The 20,246-nt window shown below is 54.5% G+C and overlaps 5 protein-coding genes across 5 annotated transcripts; 3 read left to right on the forward strand and 2 right to left on the reverse strand.

The window, feature by feature from the left end:
* Positions 1-48: 48 nt before the first annotated feature.
* On the reverse strand, positions 49-4,980 carry HRG_00780 (PIF1-like helicase domain-containing protein; the record flags this gene model as incomplete). Its single annotated transcript, XM_044859251.1, has 9 exons — positions 49-72; positions 128-334; positions 420-1,378; positions 1,426-1,886; positions 1,939-2,057; positions 2,379-2,488; positions 2,538-3,631; positions 3,986-4,164; positions 4,507-4,980. The coding sequence occupies 9 exons, from the start codon at positions 4,978-4,980 to the stop codon at positions 49-51; spliced, it is 3,627 nt and encodes a 1,208-aa protein (XP_044725651.1).
* Positions 4,981-6,701: 1,721 nt separating this feature from the next.
* Positions 6,702-7,240, forward strand: HRG_00781 (MULE transposase domain-containing protein; the record flags this gene model as incomplete). Its single annotated transcript, XM_044859252.1, has 2 exons — positions 6,702-6,885; positions 7,047-7,240. The coding sequence occupies 2 exons, from the start codon at positions 6,702-6,704 to the stop codon at positions 7,238-7,240; spliced, it is 378 nt and encodes a 125-aa protein (XP_044725652.1).
* Positions 7,241-9,508: 2,268 nt separating this feature from the next.
* Positions 9,509-10,245, forward strand: HRG_00782 (uncharacterized protein; the record flags this gene model as incomplete). Its single annotated transcript, XM_044859253.1, has 2 exons — positions 9,509-9,567; positions 9,681-10,245. The coding sequence occupies 2 exons, from the start codon at positions 9,509-9,511 to the stop codon at positions 10,243-10,245; spliced, it is 624 nt and encodes a 207-aa protein (XP_044725653.1).
* Positions 10,246-10,831: 586 nt separating this feature from the next.
* HRG_00783 (PIF1-like helicase domain-containing protein) lies at positions 10,832-14,908 on the reverse strand (the record flags this gene model as incomplete). The annotated part of the gene is made up of 7 exons (XM_044859254.1): positions 10,832-10,855; positions 10,911-12,675; positions 12,740-12,816; positions 12,900-13,136; positions 13,201-13,561; positions 13,916-14,456; positions 14,728-14,908. The coding sequence occupies 7 exons, from the start codon at positions 14,906-14,908 to the stop codon at positions 10,832-10,834; spliced, it is 3,186 nt and encodes a 1,061-aa protein (XP_044725654.1).
* Positions 14,909-17,971: 3,063 nt separating this feature from the next.
* Positions 17,972-19,192, forward strand: HRG_00784 (transposase-like protein; the record flags this gene model as incomplete). The annotated part of the gene is made up of 5 exons (XM_044859255.1): positions 17,972-18,135; positions 18,262-18,296; positions 18,348-19,033; positions 19,092-19,109; positions 19,160-19,192. The coding sequence occupies 5 exons, from the start codon at positions 17,972-17,974 to the stop codon at positions 19,190-19,192; spliced, it is 936 nt and encodes a 311-aa protein (XP_044725655.1).
* Between the last annotated feature and the right edge of the window lie 1,054 nt (positions 19,193-20,246).

Below are 20,246 nucleotides of genomic sequence, written 5' to 3' on the forward strand. Positions count from 1 at the left end.
TCTCCTCGGACTGCAGAAGAATCCCGAGCGGTGGCCCGAAGTGGATGGTCACGTCATCCGCCAAGTGGTATCCTGGGTGATTGGGATCGAGTATTACGTCCACGGCAGTAAAGTCTGCCCCATTCACAACTTTCAAGCCAGTGTAGATGTTCTTGTTCACAACAACAGGCATGCCCTGAGCGTAGAAGAAGACGCCGGGGACCTTGCAGGCGGAGTCGTCACCTTGTCCTATGGTTCGCGCCACGATGTTTGGAGAAAGCGTGCCGTTGCGCCAGGTGTGAGTCGAGACAAAGATACGGATATGCCGCTTGTTGAAGCGCGCCCAGCCCGACAGCTTCCATGTTGAGGGCCCAGCGGGTGCGGTTCAGCGGCGTTATAACACGCAAACCATCATGGAAGGTGATTTGGGAGCGTCCTACGATATTGGCATTGAGCAAGTCGAGGTCTTGCTGTGTCTGCCGCCCGTTACGGACTCGATCCAGGAGTGCGCGAAGTTGGGGATCGTTGCGGGCCCGGACTTGGTCTTCAAGGAGCACAACGGTTTTGAACATATGCCACAATCTGCAGCCGCTGTGGTGAGAGATGGTCGCTTGTCGCAGGGGGGTCTGTGTTCGGTCCGGCGGTCTGTTGATCAGGAGGCTTGTTTCCCGCACGGGGGCGAACTGGTAGAAGTCTCCCATCAGTAGAACGACAGGCATCCCACCAAACGGCTCGTCCGGACAGTCACGGAGTGCCTGCAGGTGGCGGCTGACGTTGTACAGAGTGGCTCCTCCTAGCATACTGACCTCGTCAATCACGAGTACTAGCTTCTGTTTCCATATCCATTTCTTCGCCTCCGAGAAGGGGGGAGGCGGTTTGTTTGGATCGCGATGGGAATCTAACCCACAGGCCGAGTGGATTGTCGTGCCGCCAATCTGGGCCGCCGAACTGCCTGATGTGCCGGTTATCTGCAGAAGATGTGGCTGGTTTCTCGCCGCGAACACGTCCTTCAGGGCATCGATGATCCTCGACTTTCCCGTGCCACCCGGCCCGCCGGTATATTGAAGATGCTGGCCCGCCGAGTCCGGATTGGCCGCATACTTGTCCAGAAACACGCAAACGAGTTGAAGGGCCATGGTCTGTAGATAGTTCAGTGTAAAGTTGGCCGCGGTGGTGTGCCCCATCTCCACGAAGCTAGTCACCGGACTGACGTCGACAAGCATCCGAGGGCCTTGTTCATTGAGGTCACTGCCTGGGAGCGCAGCGGCGGACTCTATATCGCCGTAGCGAGCTAGGGTATCGTCGATGTCGGCGCCATCCGTGGAAAGCATGGTCCCCTGAGAACCACCCTCAATGTCGTCTAGCATCCGAAGATGCAATAGTTGTTGGGCCTTGGCCGCTGCTTGGACATCGTCTCGAGATATGGGAATTGGCACAAGGCGTCACCTTGATCGTGGGCTATATTCCGGTACAGATCCTCTTGACGTTGGACAAAAGGTTGCTCGTCTTCAGTCGGGTTCTCTTCGCACAGATCGCGTATTAAACCTCCAAGGACGGGTGAGTCTTTTGTGGCGTCCGTGTCCTGGACGGCATTTCGCAAAATCTGGAGTAGAGCTCTGTAGGCCTGACGATGAGCCATCGCCGGAGGCTCTTCTTCGTATCGGCCATCGTCAAGTGGGTACTCAACGTCAATTGTGTCGTCGCCCTCCGATCGACTGGCCCAGAGCTTCGCGTCCTTACGCGCGTCCTCGGCAGACTTTCTCAAAAGACAAATGTTAGAGACGTAGAAACGGAGACGGGGACAAAGGCCCGCCCGATGCGTCGTCCATATTTCGGTTATATCACCTAGGCTCTCAGAAATGAAGTTTTCCCAAGGGACGAATAACGCCAAATGTAGGACAGAGTTTCTACACAGAGTGTCAGATGGAGCCAAAACGGTCCCGGGGGATTAGAGCGTACCGCTTAATATACACTGGGTGATCGTCCTCATGGTCGTCGCTGATGTATCCTTGGAAGATCGGGACGGCGTACTGGTCGGGCCGTCGAAGCTTTTGCATCCAGCCGTCACAGTCGGAATCCTGCCCATCGAGAAAAATGTGAGATTCATCTTCACTCCGACCATTTCGACGCAACAAGTGAATCATTGACATGTAGTCATACAGACATAAGTCTTGTAGAACATAACCGCGGTAGGCGTACGCTTCTAGGCATAGAAGGGTTCGCCCTCCTTGCCTCAGAGGGATTGTCTCGGGGGGGTTCGGCGTCCGTCAGCTCGCCGGCCTGATGGCGGAGATGTGCCCATAGCCGAAAGATTGTCCAGTAGAGGCCGTCAAGTTCAGAAAGGACCAATGCGGCACGTTGGTAAAGTCGGTGTCATAGCCAAGGAGGTGGTAACAGACCTCCACAGCCGAGAGTTGTCGCTCAGAGAAGATCCGATTTGCCGTTCTCATCAGGAATTGACGGCTTTCGTTCAATACCGCCTGGTGCCTCTCGTCGGGCAGGGCGGGACCTGGCGCGCGAGACGTCGGACGACCGGCCTCGCGAAGTTGGCGGGCAACCTCGGTGGCGAGCAATGCGCTTCCACATCGGCGTATCCAGCTTGGTGGCGTAGTTCGTGATGTAGTACACCATGGCCAGGCCCTTGGTCTTGGTCAAGATCATCGAGACGTCGTGATTGTGGCGAAGGCCGACCGCCAACGACTTGTTATACCGGTTGACGAGTGGATGGTTGCGCCGAATCTGAAGCAAGCCATCCTCTGTGAACCCTGTCTGCTCGACGATCCTCCACGGTGCCTTGAAGCGGCAGGCTGTCCGTCTCTGTTGATCTGCCCCCTGATCAATGACCGCCTTCAGAGAATACTTAAGGCAGGTGTATGTGTGGGAGTGCACTTGGCAACAGTACGCGACGAAGTTGGATTCGTCTTCGAAGGCCGCAGTGAGAGCCGAGGTGCTGGTCATGACCTCCTCCACGGGATGGATGGGCTTCCTCTGTTGTCGCACGGCTTTTCCGGCATCTTCATCTAAACACTCGTGAAAGACAGAGTCTACGTATCGGATCACTTGGGCACGATATGCTTCTTCCGCGGGGTTGCCCATGTCATCCATCAGGTTCGGTAATCGCATGTTCCCGTCCAGCCAGAGGAGTCCATGCAAGTGGAGGCTGCCCCGTTCGTTCGTTTCCACCGTTGCGTAGTAGTGGCTGATCTTCCCGAAGATTGATTCCCGGCCTGTGTTCACGTACTTGTCAAAGAATAGGGATACTTCTCGGTGGAAGAAAATGGCCGAGCTGACCGGATCCATGGTGCTGAGGGCGATCCTGTCGTACTTTTCACGGAGATCGGCCAAAAGTTCCTTTGCAGACTCATAATCGTGGAGCCTATGAATGGCAAGCTTCAACTTTACCGGATTATTAATGTCGTTAGGACTGATGGTAATCCAGATTGCAGGCATACCGGCGCGGATGTCCAGAGCTTGGATCTTCCTCCGCATAAGCAAACGGGATTCGTTCGAGAGCGGCTGTGCATGGCCAAAAATCGACAGCTCGCGAAGCAAGAGCGATATGTCGGGGTCCGACGTAGTCCTTGTCTCCCGCATCTCCGCCTCGGCTCTCTTCAGTCGGTCCTCGGTCAAGTTCGCATAGGCTTGCTCAAGTCTGTGGAAGGAATCTTTAGCGACACGGGCCATGCTGATGCGGCGGTTGGAGGAGCGAAGGAGGGTGTTGAATACTAAGAAACAAAAGACAGGATGGGTGGCAAATCGGCCTCCATGCCGTTGCAATACGTGTCTGGCCCAGTAATTAAGAGAGTGATTCGGATGACGGTCGGCAGCATCGCTTTGTCGGCCGTGACTCGAGTCGCACTTCGATTTCGGGCCGCCCTTTCCCCACGGAAAAAGCTTCGGAAATGTTCGAGGGAAGAAATCTTCGTGCAGGTTGTCTGCAAAATCCGCACCACGCTCTACTCGGACAAACGGCTGGTCCCCCGTGGTTTGGACCTGCATAACGCACGGCACAGAGTTGCCATGTCGATCCGGATTGGCGTTGACGACTTCGGCCAGAAACGACAGTTTATCGGACTCCGCGAAGGCAGCCGGTCCATCGAGAGGAAACATGCCAGACGTAGACGTCTCGCAGACAGTGTCAACTTCCTGGCCGATGGCAGCCGAGTCGGGGACAAGAGTCGCCGGCTGACCAGGAGAGGGTTGAGTCTGCTCAGCCGACAGAGTACAGTCCAAGTCGCAAGATTCGGCGACGAAAGTACCGTCAATCGAGTTCACAAGTTCATCGATGCTTCTAAAGCTGTTTTCCCCCAAGCCTCGATCAGTGTCCGGAACTATGTGGTCTGTTTGTGTCTTCTCAACGGATGACGGTTCCTCTCTTTGCATGCGGTCCATGATTACGGTCGGAACACTGGAGCCGTCGGCATACCGCCATCCATCCATCTCTGCTTGGTTGATTGCGATATCCTCGTAAAGGGGGTTGTTTCTCTGCAACCATGCGAGGGCGGCCACCACTCGAGATTTACGCACCTGAAGCAGGTTTCTGACGTCTGCGGAACCAGGTTTACTTGAACCGCTCCAAGATATGTGAATGTTTTCAATGGCCTGCAGTAGAGGATGGGGAAGAACCGTGGCCACAAGATCGTCCACCTTGTTCGGAAAGACGACGATATGCCCTTTTATGTGCTTGCGGTAGCTGATTCCCGAACGGGTCTTGTTGTCGACCGTGAACTTGGTGATATAGCCAAAAGGTGCGTGCAGGGCAATGAGTCTCTCTTCAACCGGAGAGAGGTCATCAAGCTCGTCGGGGTACCGATGTTCGCAACCGATGGCCATGTTGTTGACCGAGCAGGCTTTAGGCAGCCGTCCACTGTCGAAGCTGACGCGACACTCACGGCACACGTCAACTCTGGCGCCCTCTGGTGACGGAAGGCACGCGCCACACTCTTGGATTGTCCTGGTCGCCCGCAGCATGGGGGGCGACAAGAAACCCCTCCACTGCATGGTGGCGAGTTCGCGAGGCGGTGTCTTCCTATAGCAGAAGACGCAGTGGGAAATCGGCAACGTCCGTTCTTCGGTAAACGCTTGGTAGAAAGATTTAGCAGCCTCTACCTGGAGGGCAACGGGGACATCGTTGCACCAGGATCTTGTTGATGATGCCTGCTCCTTGACGCGGAAAGTGGCGTTATAGTGATGCAGTATGGATTCGACAGAGTCTCGTTGAAGTTGAACGGTTTCTCGCATCGGCCGGGGTCTTTTGGGGGAGCGCTTTGGCTCCGTCGGCGGTGGAGTGGGAGGCGCCTGCTCTTGCCTAGGTCGTTTCGGTGATGGAGTGGTTGGCGGCTGCGTGTGTGCGGTATGTCGGTATTGGGCCTCACGGCGGCGGGTTCGGTCTTCAGCGCGCTGGCGGTCCATATCCTGTAACACACGAAGAATCTCGTCGTGGGGAACTCTGACAGGCTGTGGCCGGCGCTGCGACTGAAGATCCTTCAAGGTGCGGCGAACCTCTTCGGGGGAAACCCTGGCCGTCTGTTCTCGCGGCATTGCGAGGGAGCCAATAGAGGCGCGGACCCCCGCGCCTTTAAAGTCGGCGCGGACGTCCGCGCCTGTTATGTAAGCCCAGGCGGAAGATAGTCGGGCCGCCCCCTGACCTGTACTCTCCTTTTCTATTGCATGTGGCAAACTGTCGCACAGAGAGCCAGCCTCATATAGCATACCATCTGCGCTCAGAGTAGTTGTCCGCGGAAGCGATGCTATAATCCGCATATTAAGGTCGAGCGCCTGCATGCGTGGTGCTTGGACCCCATTGAGGCCAAAGCTCAAACGCAGGCTGCATTAAACCTCGCAGGCGGCCTCGGTTACAAGGGTTCTGCACCACGTCCACAAAGCAGGAGTTTCCTTTCCTTTGTGTATAAAGAGCTGCTCACTGTCGTGCACTACAGCTAGCTCTTCAAGATAATTCCAATATGGGGCTTACTGAATTCCCTGACGATTGCCTTCCTCCTGAGGGCCAGTTCGACTCGCGAGAGTCTCTTCTTGCCTCAATTAATGCGTGGGCGGCTCCAAGAGGCTATGCCTTCACCACAGGCAAGTCCACGAGAGACCCGCGGTCCGGAAGACGCACAGTCATATTTGCCTGCGATCGTGGAGGTAGACTTGGGGCTCATACAAGCAAGGACCAGAAGCCAGCTGATCGGCAACGGTCTACAAGCTCCCGTATCACTGGATGCCAGTTTTCCATCAATGCGAAAGAGAGCCTTGATAAGTCGTACTGGTATGTCAGGCATCGCCCAGGCGAGGAGAAGTCGGTCCACAACCATGAGCCCAGTCTGCATATTACAGCACATCCAGCTCATCGTGCCCTCTCCTCAACTGACCAGTCAGCTATTGGGAACCTCTCAAGCGCTGGCATAGCACCAAAGGATATCCGGACATATATGCGCCAGAGCTCTCAGACTGCCCAAGGAGCGACACAGCAAGACATATATAACTGTATCGCACAGCGCAGACGAGAGCTCCTTGCTGGCCAGAGCACAATGCATGCCCTTGCCAATGAGCTTGACAACGAGGGGTTCCAGAGCCGCATACAGCTTGATCATGATGGCCGAGTCACAGCAGTCTTATTCGCACACCCAGCGTCTCTAGGATACCTCAACGCATACCCAGAATTACTACTGCTAGACTGCACATACAAGACGAACAAATATAAGATGCCACTGCTCGATATGATCGGCGTTGATGCCTGTCAGCGGTCATTCTGTATTGCCTTTGCCTTCCTCAGTGGTGAAGACGAAAATGACTATATCTGGGCACTGGACCAACTCCAATCGATATACGAGTTATATGACATTCGCCAGCCATCGGTTATCCTGACAGATCGCTGCCTCGCCTGCATAAACGCAATTTCCGGTGCTTTCCTGCGTCCAAGTCTCTGCTTTGCATCTGGCATGCGAATAAGGCGGTGCTTAGCTATTGCAAACCAGCTTTCGACCGTGACGATGAGGACTCTAATAGTGATGAGAGGTGGGCTGAGTTCTTTGGGTATTGGCACTCAATCGTGGGCTCGAAAGATGAGGAGACATTTGATCAACAAGTTGAAGAGCTCGAGAAGCGCTTTGTGCCACGATACGTCAAGGAGGTTAGCTACATACGGGAAACCTGGTTGGACCCGTATAAGGAAAAGCTCGTCAAGGCCTGGGTCGATCAATATGCTCACTTCGGCAATGTGGCTACTTCCGGGTGGAAGGCATCCACGCATTATTGAAGAGTCACCTTAAGAAGTCAACATTAGACCTCTTCGAGGCAACGAGGGCAATCAAGCAAGCTCTCCTCAACCAACTGGCCGAGCTACAAGCCAACCAAGCCAGGCAGCATATACGGATGCCAATTGAGCTCTCTGGAACCGTATATAGCACGGTACGTGGCTGGGTATCACACGAAGCCTTGCGACAGGTTGCAAAGCAACACAAGCGCCTCAACGAGAAAAACACCCCATCTTGCACAGGCAGCTTCACCAAGTCTCGCGGTCTCCTTGTGCGCACGCATTACAGTCTCTCATAGTGGAAGATCTGCCCTCCGGCTACAACATTTTCATACACATTGGCGCCTTCGACGGGATAACAAAGAGATTGGTCAGGTCCTCATAGAGCCTCGTCGGCGACTAGACCAACTTGTCGCCGCATCAAGGATATCACAGTCATCCACACAGCGCGAGCCAAGTGCATTTGAAGCCATAGAGTCAGATCTACGGCCAAAGGCGCCGCCTACATGCAGCAAATGCCACCAGCAAGGGCACATCATGACATCTCGCAATTGTCCTTTACGCTATAGCGACATACTGCAGCGGGCAGAGGCACGGGCGGCACAGACTGCAGAGACTGCAGCAATTGCAGGGACTGCACAGACTGCACAGACTGTACAGACGGTAGCAGTTCCAGAGACTGCGCAGACTGCAGCAGTCATGGAGAAAATGACAGTTGCAGTCACTACGGTCTCTACAGTCTCTACAGCAATTGCAGAGACTACAGAGACTACAGAGAATCTATTATATGATGACCCACGAGCCATCTATCAGAGGTATGTCAGGAAAGAGACTCTTGGTATAGAGCACAGCCTCGCGGCAGTCTCAAGACCAACCAGGCATACCGAAAGGCAATGGGCTTGCCATTGCGCTACAGCAAGACTGAATATGACTGGTGCCTCGACTGGAAGCAAATGTCAAGGAGCTGCGGCTCGAGGCAATGGACCAAGGTAGAGATGATGGCATACCTTGATTGGGATAAGGCAGAAGAAGAGCGATTAGATGCCCGGGTGGCCGAGGAAATTCAGGTGCAGCCTTTCTCACGAGAAAGAGGTACTGCAGGTATATGGGCTGACTGCGAGAGAGACTCAGAGGAACAGCAGGCATTTTATTCACATATATAAGTGGTGATGATGCCGGCGATGCGAAAATGTGAGGCAGATCGTGAGATCACCGACATGCACCGGCGTGTAGCACTGTAGCTGGCCAATTTTAAGGCGGTGAACTTCCGCGCACCCTCCTTGCCACGCAACAGCGGCGCCCTTTGCGTCACGTCAATCTACCAAATAGGAAGGCTATGGGTTCGAACCCTAAGGGATATCCTCCTTTGCAATTAATTGAAGCTATATGTATGCAGCAAGCATGCTGTATCGGTGAGGCCGACTGCGAGCGCAGTTGGCGGCGGCCCAAATGGCCTGCCAGGCTTACATAACAGGCGCGGACGTCCGCGCCGACTTTAAAGGCGCGGGGGTCCGCGCCTCTATTGGCTCCCGCATTGCGATCGGGGATGACTAAGATCGAGTGCCCGGAGGAGGAAAGACCGGTTCTGTTCAAGAAGAAAGACAAGAAGAATTAAGTCCCAGTCAGGTTCGTCAGCAAGAAGGAAAGGAAAGGACTTCGGGGTGTTGAAAGAGCTGCCTCCCAGGCGCTGTCGAAAGGTCTCTGGGGTGTTGAAAGAGCTGCCTCCCAGGCGCTGTCGAAAGGTCTCTGGAGCTGGCGGAGGGGGCGTCAGTCGGCCGGGTAGTGGGGCCGGGGCGGTCAGCGGGGCGGACGGTCTTTTTTGCGGGGAAGAAGCCGCTGTGGCTTGACAGGCAGGCGGTGGCAGTGCAGTGGCTGGAAAGCGCACGGGCCGCCAAGTGATCCGAGTTTACGAGTTTACGGAGGGGGCGGAAGAAGGATCCTTTCGTCTCTTCGTTCCTCAAGGCATAAATCAACCAAAAAACAAACAACACCTGGAATCAACAGGAGACCGGCCCCTTCCAGGGTCCGCCAATGCCTTGAGGAACGGGACGAGAGTTGGGCATAGCCGAGCGCGAGCATTCGGGTTGTTTTTATAAAAACAAGTCTGTTGGAGAAAGAGAGGTGGTAGTGCGGCTGCTTGGACCCGCTACAGCACCTTACCTGTTTAAGCCTACCCCTCATCTCCACCCTGCGGCACAAATGAGCTTCAAATTGATTCAGCCTCTTCACACAAGCAACCTTCAACGATTTGGTCATCGGAATTAGGTCATCATGGCCCTTGAGTGCAATAGCTGCAAGAAGTCGCCGCCTGAAGTTGCCCTCCTCAAGAGGTGCGCGAAATGTTCCACCACGCCGTACTGCTCCAGGGATTGCCAGAAGGCAGACTGGAAGGTCCATAAGAAGGTTTGTGGCAAACAGGCCGACGCCACGACATCGTTCCAAGATGGGCCTACAACGGAAATTCATCGCCTCCGAAGGGGTTGGAACAGGGCGTCATCCGCCCCTTCACGCGTCTTGAAAATCGCACTTGGCTGCATGATCGATCGGAAAGAGATGTCTACGGGCTGCTGATCGACGCCTACCGACTGCGCGTTGAGGACATGTACAACATTGAAGGCGAAGCAGACGCGGATAGCATATATGGTGGTGCCGCCAACGGGTTGCGTGGCTTCAAGCGTTTCCTGGAGCGCGTCGAGCGTTGTCCCGGTATACTGCCGCCGTGGTGGGATGCAAAGAAGAAGAAAGAGTGTGAGACACTCGGTATGACCCCATCGCAATGGCACGACCTACGAAGCGCGGTGGAAAAGAGCGACATCATCGAGCAATATGGGGATTCCCGATTCCCGATGCAGCTTCGGATGTTTGCCGAGTCCGTGTACGGTCGAGCTCCGGGCGGGACAAGTGGGACGGCGATGAGTCAAATGATGGTCGCGATGGAGCAGGGTAAAGCAGAGGGGATGGAGTCGCATATGATGGACATGTCAGCAGCCATGCTTGGTCGGCGGTGAAGGGATACGCTTGGTTAGTCGACAGCACCGCAGATCGAGTAGAAGCTGGCCGATCGTGACTACGACGTACGAAAGGGTCAAACTATCGGGATGGTTAGTATACTGCCACTACTTTTCGAAACCTTGGCCTCGTATAACCGTCTCGTTTCCGCGGCCAAGTTCTTGAGTCTCTGCATTCCATCAAGTATGGCCTGATCCAGCCCATTGCCAATGAAATCATGGTACCTCACGGGACCAAGAAGCTTGATGCCCCGAAGCGAGGTGCACCTGGACAGTTGCACATAGAGGCTCGTAAAATCGCACTTGGAGGGTTCACCATTGGTCACACGATTTCCACGCAGCTCCAACAGTACCTCCACGAAGGTTTTACCCTGGGCTTTGTAATCAGTGAGAACGAACGCCGGTACGACGGGCAATCCACGTCGCGTGCATCTTGCCGACAAGAATTTGAAGTGAGAGTTAGTCGAATCAAGTGTATGTGACATGGGGCGGATGAGAACCGTCCCCACCGGGAGGGAGGGTATCGCCAAGGTTTTCGTCTCCTCGGACTGCAGAAGAATGCCGAGCGGCGGCCCGAAGTGGATGGTCACGTCATCCGCCAAGTGGTATCCTGGGTGATTGGGATCGAGTATTACGTCCACGGCAGTAAAGTCCGCCCCATTCACCACTTTCAAACCCGTGTAGATGTTTTTGTTCACAACCACAGGCATGCCCTGAGCGTAGAAGAAGACGCCGGGGACTTTGCAGGCGGAGTCGTCACCTTGTCCTATGGTTCGCGCTACGATGTTTGGAGAAAGCGTGCCGTTGCGCCAGGTGTGAGTCGAGACAAAGATACGGATATGCTGCCTGTTGAAGCGCGCCCAGCCCACGACGGCTTCCATGTTGAGGGCCCAGCGGGTGCGGTTCAGCGGCGTTATAGCACGCAAACCGTCATGGAAGGTGATTTGGGAGCGTCCTACAATGTTGGCATTGAGCAAGCTCAGATCTTGCTGGGTCTGCCGGCCGTTACGGACTCGATCCAGGAGTGCGCGGAGTTGGGGATCGTTGCGTGCGCGGACTTGGTCTTCGAGGAGCACAACGGTTTTGAACATGTACCACAATCTGCAGCCGCTGTGGTGAGAGATGGTGGCTTGTCGCAGGGGGGGGTCTGTGTTCGGTCCGGCGGTCTGTTGATCAGGAGGCTTGTTTCCCGCACGGGGGGCGAACTGGTAGAAGTCTCCCATCAGTAGAACGACAGGCATCCCACCAAACGGCTCGTCCGGACAGTCACGGAGTGCCTGCAGGTGACGACTGACGTTGTGCAGAGTGGCTCCTCCCAGCATACTGACCTCGTCAATCACGAGTACCAGCTTCAGTTTCCATATCCATTTCTTCGCCTCCGAGAAGGGGGGAGGCGGTTTGTTTGGATTGCGATTGGAATCCAACCCACAGGCCGAGTGGATTGTCGTGCCACCAATCTGGGCCGCCGAACTGCCCGATGTGCCGGTTATCTGCAGAAGATGTGGCTGGTCTCTCGCCGCGAACACGCCCTTCAGGGCATCGATAATCCTTGACTTTCCCGTGCCTCCCGGCCCGCCGGTATATTGAAGATGCTGACCAGCTGAGTCCGGATCGGCAGTATACTTGTCCAGAAATACGCAAACGAGTTGAAGGGCCATGGTCTGTAGATAGTTCAGTGTAAAGCTAGCGGCCGTGGTGCGTCCCATCTCCACGAAGCTAGTGACCGGGCTGACGTCGACAAGCATCCGAGGGCCTTGTTCATCGAGGTCACTACCCGGGAGCGCGGCGGCGGACTCCATATCGCCGTAACGAGCTAGGGTATCGTCAATGTCGGCGCCATTCGCGGACAGCACGGTGCGCTGAGAACCAGCCTCGATATCGTCCAGCATCCGAAGATGCAATAGTTGTTGGGCTTTGGCCGCTGCTTGGACATCGTCTCGAGAGATTGGAAATTGGCACAAGGCGTCACCTTGATCATGGGGTATATTCCGGTATAGATCGTCCTGACGTAGCACAAAAGGCTGTTCTTCTTCAGCCGGGTTCTCTTCGCACAGGTCGCGTATTAAACCTCCAAGGACGGGGGAGTCTTTCGTGGCGTCTGTATCTTGCACGGCATTTCGCAAAATCTGGAGTAGGGCTCTGTAGGCCTGACGATGGGCCATCGCTGGAGGCTCCTCTTCGTAGCGGCCATCGTCAAGTGGGTACTCGACGTCAATTGTGTCGTCACCCTCCGATCGACTGGCCCAGAGCTTCGCGTCTTTACGCGCATCCTCGGCAGACTTTCTCAAAAGACAAATGTTGGAGACGTAGAAACGGAGGCGGGGACAAAGCCGCGCTCGATGCCTCGTCCATATGTCGGTTATATCGCCTTGGCTCTCAGAAATGAAGTTTTCCCAAGGGACGAATAACGCCAAATGTAGGACAGAATTTCTGCACAGGCCGTCAGACGGAGCCAAAACGGTGCCGGGGGGTTAGAGAGTACCGCTTAATATACACTGGGTGATCGTCGTCATGGTCGTCGCTGATGTATCCTTGGAAGATCGGGACGGCGTACTGGTCGGGCCGTCGAAGCTTTGCATCCAGCCGTCACAGTCGGAATCCTGCCCATCGAGAAAAATGTGAGATTCATCTTCACTCCGACCCTTTCGACGCACCAAATGAATCATCGACATGTAGTCATACAGGCATAAGTCCCGTAGAACATGGCCCCGGTAGGCGTACGCATCTACACGATACGATTCTTCCGCGGGATTGGCCATGTCGTCCATCAGGTTTCGGTAACCGCATGTTGCCGTCCAGCCAGAGGAGTCCATGCAAGTGGAGGCTGCCTCGCTCGTTCGTTTCCACCGTGGCGTAGTAGTGGCTGATCTTCCCGAAGATCGATTCCTGGCCTGTGTTCACGTATTTGTCAAAGAATAGAGATATTTCTCGGTGGAAGAAGATGGCCGAGCTGACCGGATCCATGGTGCTGAGGGCGATTCTGTCGTACTTTTCACGGAGATCGGCCAAAAGCTCCTTTGCAGAGTCATAATCATGGAGCCTATGAATGGCAAGCTTCATCTTTACCGGATTATTTATGTCGTTGGGACTGATGGTAATCCAGATTGCAGGCATACCGGCCCAAATGTCCAGAGCTTGGATCTTCCTCCGCATAAGCAGACGGGATTCGTTGGAGAGCGGCTGTGCATGACCAAAAATCGACAGCTCGCGGAGCAAGAGCGATATGTCGGGGTCCGACGTAGTCCTTGTCTCCCGCATCTCCGCCTCGGCCCTCTTCAGTCGGTCCTCGGTCAAGTTCGCATAGGCCTGCTCAAACCTGTTGAAGGAATCTTTAGCGACACGAACCATGCTGATGCGGCGGTTGGAGGAGCGGAGGAGGGTGTTGAATACTAAGAAACAAAAGACAGGATGGGTGGCGAACCGGCCTCCATGCCGTTGCAATACGTATTTGGCCCAGTAATTAAGCGAGTGATTCGGACGACGGTCGGCAGGGCCGCCTTGTCGTCTGTGACTCGAGTCGCACTTCGATTTCGGGCCGCCCCTTCCCCACGGGAAAAGCTTCGGAAATGTTCGAGGGAAGAAATCTTCGTGCAGGTTGTCTGCAAAATCCGCACCACGCTCTACTCGGACAAACGGCTGGTCTCCCGTAGTTTGGACCTGCATAACGCACAGCACAGAGTTGCCATGTCGATCCGGATTGGCGTTGACGATGTCGGCCAGAAACGACAGTTTATCGGACTCGGCGAAGGCAGCCGGACCATCGAGAGGAAACATGCCGGATGTAGACGTCTCACAGACAGTGTCCACTTCCTGGCCGATGGCAGCCGAGTCGGGGACAAGAGTCACCGGCTCACCAGGAGAGGGTTGAGTCTGCTCGGTCGACAGAGTACAGTTCAAATCGCAAGATTCGGCGATGAAAGTAGGATCGATCGAGTTCACCAGTTCATCGATGCTTCTAAAGCTGTTTTCCTGCAAGCCTCGATCGGTGTCCGGGACTATGTGGTCCGTTTGTGTCTTCTCAACAGTCGACGGTTCCTCTCTTCGCATGCGGTCCATGATGACGGTCGGAACAGTGGAGCCGTCGGCATACTGCCAGCCGTCCATCTCTGCTTGGTTGATTGCGATACCCTCATAAAGCGGGTTGTTCCTTTGTAGCCATGCCAAGGCAGCTGCCACTCGAGATTTGCGCACCTGAAGCAGGTTTCTGACGTCTGCGGAGCCAGGTTTAGCCGAACCGCTCCAAGAGACGTGAATGTTCTCGATGGCCTGCAGCAAGGGATGAGGAAGAACCGTGGCCACGAGATCGTCCACTTTGTTCGGAAAGACGACAATATGTCCTTTCACGTGCTTGCGGTAACTGATTCCCGAACGGGTCTTGTTGTCGACGGTGAACTTAGTGATATAGCCAAAAGGTGCATGCAGGGCAATGAGTCTCTCTTCGACGGAGAGAGGTCATCAAGCTCTTCGGGTACCGGTGCTCACAACCGATGGCCATGTTGTTGACCGAGCAGGCCTTAGGCAGCCGCCCACTGTCGAAGCTGGCGCGACACTCGCGGCACACGTCAACTCCGGCGCCCTCGTGCGACGGAAGGCACGCATCACACTCCTGGAGAGCCATGGCCGTCTGTAGCAGCAAGGGTGACAGACGACCCCTCCACTGCATGGTGGTGAGTTCGCAAGGCGATGTCTTCCTGTAGCAGAAGACGCAGTGGGAGACCGGCAACGTCCTCTCGTCCGTAAACGCTTGGTAGAAAGACTTGGAGGCCTCAACCTGAAGGGCAAGTGGAACTTCGTGGCACCAGGATCGCGTTGATGACGCAAGCTCCTTGACGCGGAAACAGGCGTCATAGTGATGTAGAGTGGACTCGACAGAGTCCCGCTGGAGTTGAACGGTTTCTCGCATCGGCCGGGGCCTTTTGGGGCGCCTTGGCTGCGTGGGCGGTGGAGTGGGAAGTGCTTGCTCTTCTCTAGGTCGTTTGGGTGATGGAGTGGCTGGCGGCTGCGTGTGTGCGGCATATTGGTATTGAGCTTCACGGCGGCGGGTTTGGTCTTCGGCGCGCCGGCGATCCATATCGTGCAAGACACGGAGGATCTCGTCATGGGGAACTCTGACAGTCTGTGACCGGCGCTGATAGGACCGGCGCGATTCAAGATCCCGTAAGGTGCGGCGAACCTCTTCGGGTAAGACCGTGGCTGGGTGTTCTCGCGGCATGGTGCAAGGGGATGGTTCCGAACGAGTGCATGGAAGAAGGAAAGAAACAGTCTATTACTGGCACCTGGGAGCAAGACGGCGACCACGACATGTGATCGAGAAACTCAGCAAAGGTTTCGAATGCTCATGGACGGGGTAGTCTGCCGAAGCTCAGAGGTGCTTGCGTGAAGGATAGATGGGCAGACGGAGACGTCGGGTTCATGGCTCCGCTATCGCAGGGGATGGCGGCGGTTACGAAGTGAGGGCTTAGGGTTAGAAGCATCCCGCAAAACGGGAGGGCCAATCATGTGTTGTACGGTTCTTGGCGGAGTGGATGGCGTCCTTGCCCATACGACAAGGGCCCCATGACGTCGATTTCTGGGGTAGACCGTCTCCCAGCACAGGATCCGTATCCAAATGGACAATCGGGGGGCCGGGCTGGACCATGGTCGAAGTAGGGCTCCGGCCCGGCCGGCGGGGCCGGAGCCGGAGCGGTCAACGCGGGCGGTGGAGGCGAGAACGGAAAAAGAGGGGGGGGAGAGGTTGTTGTGTGGCTCGGGAAAGCGGGAAAGGCATGAAGCCGAGTGGAAGGTGGCGGTGAAGGCTGGCGCAGCTCGCACGGGGCGCTAAGTGGCCCGAGCTTACGGAGGGGGCGGAAGAAAGAAGGATCCTTTCGTCTCTTCGTTCCTCAAGGCATTTCCACTACTATCTCACAATTTCGTGCGTTATGTCCTGTCTTGCCACAGACGCCACAGCGCTGTTCCTTCACTACTCTCCTCGACTTGCGACCGCCATTTTGCCTCATTTCCTGCCTCAACTGCGCATCCATCTCGTTCTGAGCCTGCAGATCCTGTCCCTCGGATAGTGTCATGCTCCTCCCTTTCGGAGACGCGACTTTTGGCCTTTCGACGCCGGCTGAGTATCTCATTCTCCTCTCGAAGGATCCGGTTTTCAGACTTAAGCAGGGCAATCTGATGCATGATTCCCGCGCCCCTTCGAAAGCCGGTCGACAGCTTCATAAATAGATGTCGGCGAGCTATTCTGATGACGAGAGATTCGCCCCTTGATAAAATCCGTCTGGGAACTCGCTTCAGTCGGGTTGTTTGGCGTCTTAGAAACCCAGGGTTCGGGTCTTCCGTGACCCTCTTCCGAGGGTGTCGGCGTCCGTGGCTTCACGTCCAGGCGGGAAATCACAGCGTCAGGGTCAAGCGGAGCAATTCCTGCCCCTCGAAAACCTGACTGGATGTTCTTTTCTGTCATTGCCTCCTGGAATGCCGCGAAAAACGCGGGAAAGAAGTCCTCTTTGGTGATGTGGCTTGTACCGGCCCTCATCTTCTTCTCGATTTGCCGGCCATACGCTTGCTTGAGCGGGCCAAAACATCCAACGTCCAGAGGCTGGAGTATATGAGAAGAATGAGGAGGCATACAGAGCGTGACGATGTTGTTCCCCTTGCAGTAGAGCTCGAAGTCCGTCGAGTGGTGACTTTCATGGCCGTCAAGGATGAGGAGGCGATAGTTGCCCGAAGAGCGCGGTTTGGTGTGCCTGTCAAAATGTCGAATCCATTCCAGGCCTCTCTCATTTGTGGTCCAACCGTTATCAGACGTGGAGATCACCCAGTCTCGCGGTATATCGCTGTCCTCGTACCAGGTCGAGAGGTGGCACTTGCCCGAAACAATGATGAACGGTGGGAATTCAGGCTTGCAAACAAATAAATCGTAATCAAATCTATCCAAATCTATCCAAATCAAATCAAATCAAATCAAAGAAAATTTTATTCAAATCAAATCAAATCATAAGGCCTTGATTTATTTGGATATTTGAATTCATTTGGATAAGCTACTACTGTCCAATCAGCGCTTTGGGTCAGCCCCAGTTCTCCTGCCCAATTTGGCAATCGGTTCGCATCTCGCAATTTACCTGCCCAGATTATTGTAAGGGCTTGATTCCCGTACCAGCGTCATGTTCAAGTCACGAAAATCTTCAAGCAGCTTCGTCCACAGAGAGCAAAATTCGCTTGAGGGTACAGTCTAACCGGCTGAACATCGCAGTTTCAACTTTCACCGTTCGACTACTCCCTGCAGGGAACCATTCAGATGGCTCCGTCTACGACTCCTGACATTGCAGTAACAATGCTTTTGACTGCTCCTTCGACCACTCCCAGTGACCTTGAAGATTCCCCTGGTTTCGATGCATCTGCCACCAACAGAGAGGCGACAGTAGATACTTCATCCTCGGTTGACTACACTGGTTATGAAGGCATCGATTGGAACCGCCTTTCAGGGTATTGTATCCGGAAACACAGACGAAGGCAGCGGACGGGATGGGTATGGGAGTATGGATTCGACATCGAGAAAGATGGTTCCGGCCGCAGATTCTGGCTCTGCAAAGAGTGTCACGCAAAGAAAGCCACAACCACTCATATGTACGACGCTGCATCCACGAGCCAAGCAAACAGTCATATGGAAGATGTCCACCGCATCAATCGAGACGGGCCTATGTCACCACAGAGGAAGAAACAACGCACTCTCTTCGACATGGCCAGTCTAGACTCGCATCGACCGAAGGATCAAGCCTTGATGAACGCCTTCATTGCGTCGTTCGATCCTCTCCACTTTCAGAATTTGCTTATACGCTGGGTGGCCTGCGACAACGTCCCCTTTCATAAGCTTGAGAGTCCGTACTTCCGCGAGCTTATGGAGTACGTAAATAGTGCTATTATTGAGTCGGGAAGCCTCCCTACCCATAGCACTATTCGCGAATGGATTATACGGTCCTTTGACCGTCACAAAGGCGTCGTGACTGAGCTCCTTGGTCGTTCGCTTAGCCGCATCAACATCTCCTTTGATGGGTGGTCCTCTCGCAAGTTTACCTCCCTCCTCGGCCTCACAGTACACTTTCTTGATGACGAAGGGAACTTCCGAACATTCCTTTTGGGCTTGCCGCAAATCGAAGGCCGTCATACCGGGGAGAACCTTGCAGACCGCGTCAGCGAAATTATTCACGAATATGGGTTAGAGGATTGCATCGGGTACTTTGTGACAGACAATGCAGAGAGTAACGACACATGTCTGGAAGACCTAGGCGTTGAGTTTGGCTTCAATAAGCAGCACCGACGGCTCCGTTGCTGTGGGCATATTATTAATCTCGTCGCCCGATCTATTCTTTTCGGCGCCGACCCCGACGCCTTTGAGGAGGACTGCCAAGCCCATAAAGAGATTCGAGATGAGATGAAGCTCTGGAGATCGGAGGGCCCAATTGGAAAGTTGCACAATATTGTTCACTGGGTGCAAAGATCTGGCCAGCGCATTGAGAAGCTCCACAAGCTCCAGCTTATTGAGAACACCGCCTTGAACCTTGAAGACAAGACAACATACGATGTCATCTCGGATAATGCCACACGCTGGAACTCATCGGAGGCGATGATGCAGAGAGGCTACCGTCTCCGGAACACGCTTGATTCCATGGTTCAGGCAGAAGTTACGGAATGGAACCAATACGTCGCCAGGAGGACTCAGAACGGGACAAAGCCGATGCCAAAGAAGAGTAGGAAGAAGCCGGCCATTGTTGACGATAAGATGTCTGTTGAGGACTGGTCAGTGATTGCGGAGTATCTGACCATATTGAAGCCGTTGAAGATAGCTACCAAACGTCTAGAAGGCCGACCTAAGGAAGGTGAGCTGGACGTAGCTTCTCGTGGCAAGGGTTATGCTTACATGTTTTAGGTAAATTCGGTGCGATTTGGGAGGTTTTACTAACGATGGAGTGGCTTCTGAAGATTTTGGAAGAGTCAAAGTTGAAACATGAACGAGATGAAGAACCGTACCTACGCATTGGTTGCAATCTGGGCTGGATGAAGCTTGACCAATACTACAGCCTAACCGAAGATAGCCCCGCATATCTCGCCGCCCTTGTCCTCCATCCTGCCTTTCGCTGGTCAACTGTCGAGTCACAATGGGCAGACCATCCTGAATGGTTGGTGAGAGGAAAGGCAGCTGTACAAGGGCTATGGGAGGAGTATCGAAACCTCCCTGTGGAGCAGGATACGATACCCGAGCAACCCACTATTGCAACCAAAACAACCGACTTAGATGACTTTATGGCTTCGGTCAGAAAACTTGGCACTCAGTCTGCACCTTTACTATCAGCTGTGCGCGATGAGTACGCAGAGTGGGTGGCTACTACCGATCCGGGCGATTGTTTGGTGGAAAATCCGATCCAGTATTGGCTTCTCCGAAGACGCCAGTTTCCGCGTCTGTCGCGGATGGCCATTGATCTCTTCTCAATTCCAGCGATGTCTTCCGAACCGGAGAGAATATTCAGCCTTGCAGGACAGATGGTTACATCTCAGAGAGGCCGACTCCGCGCCGATATCATAGGAGCAGCTCAATGTTTATCGTCTTGGGAGAAAAGTGGGGCTATCCAAATGGCAATTGTAGTAGTAGTAGTAGTAGTAGTATTGATTACCGTCTGGGACATCCCTATAAGGGCAAAAGACGTGCTAGGCTAGGTATAGTACAAGATGGGGATGCTCGTCGGAGACCCGTCGCGCGTTCCTTACTTCTACTCCCCTATCTAGCAATTCTTGGACTCTGTGGCCGCTCGGATTCTCAGGTCCCTTCCCCCGTCAGCGGGTTCCGGGCACGGCGGCGAAGCCGTAATATTAGTCAGTCTTCGGTCAGAGCCGGGTGACTGAGAAAGCCCACGCAGTCAGCTGGGCCGTAGGCCACAGGAGCCTACGGGCAGAAAACATAGAAAGAGAGAGTTGTACATATTAGGTTGGAGGTTGCCTCGAGCTAGTGGCGGTGGCAG

This window comes from Hirsutella rhossiliensis (genome assembly GCF_020360975.1).
Source record: "Hirsutella rhossiliensis strain HR02 chromosome Unknown scaffold00001, whole genome shotgun sequence".
In the NCBI taxonomy this organism is placed as follows: domain Eukaryota; kingdom Fungi; phylum Ascomycota; class Sordariomycetes; order Hypocreales; family Ophiocordycipitaceae; genus Hirsutella; species Hirsutella rhossiliensis.